This window comes from Solanum stenotomum, chromosome 7 (genome assembly GCF_019186545.1).
Source record: "Solanum stenotomum isolate F172 chromosome 7, ASM1918654v1, whole genome shotgun sequence".
In the NCBI taxonomy this organism is placed as follows: domain Eukaryota; kingdom Viridiplantae; phylum Streptophyta; class Magnoliopsida; order Solanales; family Solanaceae; genus Solanum; species Solanum stenotomum.
In genome coordinates, this window is record NC_064288.1 from 45,164,667 (window position 1) to 45,170,229 (window position 5,563).

The 5,563-nt window shown below is 27.9% G+C and overlaps 1 protein-coding gene across 1 annotated transcript; it reads right to left on the reverse strand.

Annotated features, from left to right (window-relative positions):
- Positions 1–1,585: 1,585 nt before the first annotated feature.
- On the reverse strand, positions 1,586–3,685 carry LOC125871168 (trihelix transcription factor GT-3b). The gene is made up of 3 exons (XM_049551764.1): positions 3,352–3,685; positions 3,055–3,263; positions 1,586–2,560 (listed from the first exon to the last, which is right to left on the reverse strand). The coding sequence occupies exons 1-3, from the start codon at positions 3,467–3,469 to the stop codon at positions 1,994–1,996; spliced, it is 894 nt and encodes a 297-aa protein (XP_049407721.1). The 5' UTR covers positions 3,470–3,685; the 3' UTR covers positions 1,586–1,993.
- Positions 3,686–5,563: the final 1,878 nt, after the last annotated feature.

Sequence of the window (5,563 nt, forward strand, 5' to 3'; positions counted from 1 at the left end):
AGCAGAAATGGGTAACTACAATGAACTAAGATGCACAATCAATGCTCTTAGGAATTAGGAAAGTACTTGGTCATTTAAAATTTGTTCATACATACTCTACAACAAACATAGAAAGATAATAAAGACTTGATCCCCTCATCATAAATGCATCATTATTAAATTAAAATTGACAATAATAACTAAACGACTTCATTTGAAGTTCTATGCTAAAATTTCTATGAAAATAAATCGCATACACCAAATTACTTATCAAGTCCAATGAATCCTTTCTATTATACTCTCTATGTCTTAATAATTTATATAACATAATTTCATTTTTAATCAGTCCAAAAAAACTATCACTTTTTATAGTTACAAATAATTTAATTCTAAACTTTTTTTTACAACCCTTAATGAATTAATTATTTATAACCACACAAATAGTCAAAAATATTAAAATTTGTGGTGACAATACTTTTTGATCATTTGTGTGTGGTCAAAGTCAAACAACGTCTCATAAATTGAAATATATGAAATAATAGTCTTGATGAATATTGCAATCTTTATACAGCTCAAAGCGGTGATTTGAAAAGAAAAAAAACCACATAGTACTAGCTAGGATAGACCTACCTAGATATATAATCAATTTAATTTGTCAACCACCACCTTAGCTTCCTAAATATAAATGGTCTCCATCGAGTAGCTAATGACCTAATGCTCATAGTGCACCATTAGTGTCTACAAAACACATACACACCTACTAACGAAGTCAAAATTTTCACTAAAGAAATTTAAAATATGAAAAAATAAACACACAAAAAAGTTGAAAAGGGTTCGACATCTACTACATACATTAAATAAATAGTAATTTTAACCATATATAAATAGTGTAATTTTCTGCCAACCCTTCGACGTCGACCCTATCTAGCTCTGCCCCTGTGGCCTGTGTTCACATATTATATAGTAATTTTAATCTTATATAAATAGTGTAATTTTCTATTAACTACAGATGAACCTCTCGATCCTATCTAGCTCTGCCCTGCACTCGTTTTCAAATTACAATAATAATACAAAAACATGGCAAATTTAAAAGATGGACAATCATTATAAGTATCACCAAGACAGGTTAGCACCATGAAAAAGGTGTAACAGAATCCTCTTATAACTCCAAACTTTGACTTTCTATTAACGCGTTCTACCAGCTAATATATATAATGCCTATATATTTCACATGGTAAATAAGTTTACACCATAGTATTCCATTCATCCACGTATGAAAAAAAAAAACTTCTACTATTCCATAAAAAAACAAAGACCATTATATTGGAATTATATATATAATTCCCCCTATATATACCTTGAACAAATAATGTGACATCAAGACATGTAAATTCTATACATTGATGGTATAACGAATATTTACATAACCAGATTACTTATAACGTAAATATAAAATGAAAAAAACTCATAAAATGATACATAACTTGCTATAATATATAAGATTAATTTTACACATAGATTGTTCAAACATAATGAAGTAATTAAGTTGCTTTGCACACTAGAATAATATAATGACTAAGAAATGCAAGATAAAGATAAAAGCTCAAAAGCACATAAAGATCAAGAAAGTGAGAAATTTTATAACTTACAAACTAAATAAAAGAAGAGACATGAATTGCATGGAACTAACACTTAGTTTGTTTTTTTCACTACAAGAAGATAGCACCAAAGACAAACTTCTTATCAAAAGGCTTCTTGTTTTCTAACTATATCCCCAAGAGCATCATCAGCCAAAATTTAATCAAGATGATAAAAAGAGTTAGTCTAATCTCCTAGCTAGCTAATATTCCACTTTCTTTATACCCTAAAATACATAAATCAAACCTCTCTATAACAGTATCAAGAACATATGATAATACTCATAACATAACGATATGAAAAAAACTTGATTGTTATAATGAAATACTGTTATAGATGATGATTGTTTTAGAAAGGTCTGATGATACGTACACCCCTACATGTTGTGATCTTCTCTTCTAAGCTTGTTCAAAAGAGTTGTGATAAGTGCATCCCTCTTCTCAGCTCTAGCTTCTTCTCTCATCCTTCTTTGTTCTTCCCTTTCTCTCCATCTTGTTTCCATCATTAGCCTCTCATTTTCTAAAGCCTCCATTGTTTGTCTCCATTCCATCTCTTTTATTCTTCTCTCTTCTTCTTTTGCTTCATAAGCTTTTAACCATTGCATTTCCATTACCATTTGTTGCTTCATGAAATCATCCAAAATCTCCTTTAAACTACTCACTAAATTATTATTACCACCACTTGAATTACCAACAATAATATTTCCCTTAACCTTTCTTTTCTTCTTGCCAACTTTTTCTCCATCACTATCATCATTCTCTTCCTCTTCATCAGAAGAAATAGCCTTCTTCTTCGACCCGCTAGCTCCTCCTCCTCCTCCTCCACCACCACCTTCTGCCTCTATCCATAGCATTCTTTGCATCCTAGCTGCAAAAATTGCTTGCAACTCATTGTAAAATGGAAATTGTTGTCTTAGAGCTTCAGGTTCAAGTGTCTCACATCCCTATAAAAAAATGAGTATAATTGAAATGCATAAAGTAAACATAACTACTTAATTCTACTAACAAACTTAACAACATCAAGGTCAAGATACTTAGCTTGTAGAGACGGTTCTAGAATTTAAACTTGAATAGTTCAATCTTTGATATTTTAGTCTCAAAATATTGCTTTTATAAAAAAATTTATGGATTCATAATTTAATGTTTGTTGAAACTCAAGTATTTTTTGTATTAAGTTTTGTATAGATTGCAGAGATATTCTAGAACTTAACTTTTGTTGAAACTTAAGTATTTTTTACATAGATATTTAGTTTTGTATATAGTTGAATATAAGGTGCATCTGGTCCTTCTAGCAAGTGACTTTCTAGGAAAGAAACTTGATAAAAGCTAGAAGGAACAAGTCTATTCTTTTTTCATTTGCTTTTTAATAAATTTTGTTTATTCAAGAATATTATTAAAATTCTATATAGTATAAAATTAAAACATGTATTATATGTACCTTATAGCGTGTAACAAGATTTTTCCATTTGCATTTACACTGTTCCGGGCTACGATTATAACCTTTTTCTTTCATCTTTGTTGCTATGACTTCCCATAGAAGCTTATTCCTTTTTGTTTCCATGAAAGTTTGATCCAACTCCGCTCGAATCATCAAGAAATCTCTTGTTTCTTGAATACTCCATTGAGGGAATCTATCCCCTCCGCCTCCTGAAAATAATAAGGTGTCATGCGATAGCTAACAAAGCAAACCTCAAAAGACGATAAATTGTCAGAATAAAAAAATATATATATGTACCAATATTAACACCTCCACTTGTTGTATCGATATTCACACTTTGATGACTAAATTGATGTTGTTGTTGTTGTTGTTGAAGATGATGTTGATGTTGATGGTGATGAAGATGAGGATCCATATAATAATTATAACCCTAGATTTATTATTTTTATTATTATTGTTTTATAAAAAAGTATGTTTATGTGTGTTTGGACTTTGGTTGAAGTTGAAGTTTTGAGAGATGGTTTTTGTTAAGAAAATGGAGAGGAAAAAGATTTGGGGAGAGAGAAGAAGAAAGGTTTTATATGTAGAAAAAGAAATTGAATAAGGGGTTTTGTAAATGGTCCTATGTGTGAAAATAAGGTGTGAATTTAATTTGTCAAAGAAAAAGAATGAATATATTTCTATGGTCTTATGTGTCAAAAGTGAGCCTTGTGTATTTTGAGTTCCTCTTCCATCACAAGAATTTAAAAAGAAAAAGGGAAAAATGTGAATCAAATCTTCCTTTTTCCAATTCATTCTCTTTTATTTTCCATCCGTTTTTAATTGTCCGTTATATTAGACACAAATATCTTCTTTTATTTATTTAGTTTTAAAAATTAAAAAATAATTTATCACCCAATTCCATATTAACACTTATTACTAACCATATTTATTTTTAGAATATATATTTTTAAAATACTGAATTTATTATATTCAAAAGTAATATAATAAAATTATCATTTTATATTTTTTAAGATTATGTAAAGTCAATATTGAAAAAGTAAAAATAGAACAAAGAAGTAGGTACTCCCTTTGTCCTTCTTCTTACTTGTCAAAGATTTCTATTTTAGAGTCAAACGATATGAATTTTGATTAATATTTTATGATACATATATTTTTCATTACATTAATATGGAAAAAAATATACTAATTTATAGTATTTATTTATATAATTTTTAAATTTTTGAATTTTCATTTATAAAATTATCAAATTAATGTAATTTGGTTAGTTAAACTAATTTTCGAAAAGTGAAACATGACAACTCAAAAGAAACGGAGGGACATATTTGTTATCCTTCAAACAAAAACAACGTCTCATCTAATCTCTCTACGCGTAAGCCCACATCTGTTTCTTTTTTTCTCTCTCCAAAATATTACTAGTAATAATAATCTTTAAAAAGTTTGAATTATAATAATATTAGAATTGACATCCACATTTGTTCATATTGCGATAAAATGACATCACGCTGTCGAAACAAAAAAAACAGAACACCTTTGGAGGCTTTAATTATTTGATTTTATGTGACAAAACAAGTTGTACGTATTAGCTAAGATGCTTGTTTCACAAGGTTTCCAAATATTTTCTCTATTATTATCATTATTATTATAACTAATATTTGTAGGGGCGTAGCCATATATATTTCATGATCAGTGACGAAATTAGAATTTTCAATAAGGGGTTTAAAATCTGAAACAAGACACATGAAATAATTGAAGGGGGTTCGATATTTTTATATACTCAAAAAATTATTTTAATCATGTATAAATAATAATATAATTTTTCACCAAAGAAGTTCGGATGAACCCCCTAACTATAAGGTGACTCCGCCACAGTGGCCAAGTATACATCATTCGTCGAAAAATTATATGTTGTATATAAAAAATTGTATGAAATATACAAGTTAAAAATCATTTTTCATATATATAAATAAAATCTTAGATACCTTTAACGAAGTTTTTTACTTTAATATTAAATTAGTCTCTGTTGTAATATTAATTTAGTTTGTGCCAAAGAAAATATAAATAGAGAAAGTACGTAGAAAAATACTTGACTATTATATGCTTTTTGTATTGTTGTACATAATATACGCGTTAATGTGGCACAGCGTGAACCGTGTATGGGGTGTCGGAGCCGTCGGCATCAGGTCTTTTTAAATTTTCGAGTTTTCCTTCTCAATTTATGTGATTTTTTTTGTTTGAATTTTGAAATTTAAATAATTTTTTTATATGTTTTTAAATATCTTGAATTATTTAACTATTTTGATTTATAATACTTTTTACGTAGTTTTTAAATATGTAAATTTTATTTGAAGAAACTCAAAGATTTTATATCCAAATTTATATTCAAAATTAAAATGTTTGACTCTCGAAATTCAAATAATACTATATAAATTGGGACAAATAAAATAATATATAATTCTAAAATGGATTTAATCATATATATTTATAGTCTAATGCACTATCAATGTAT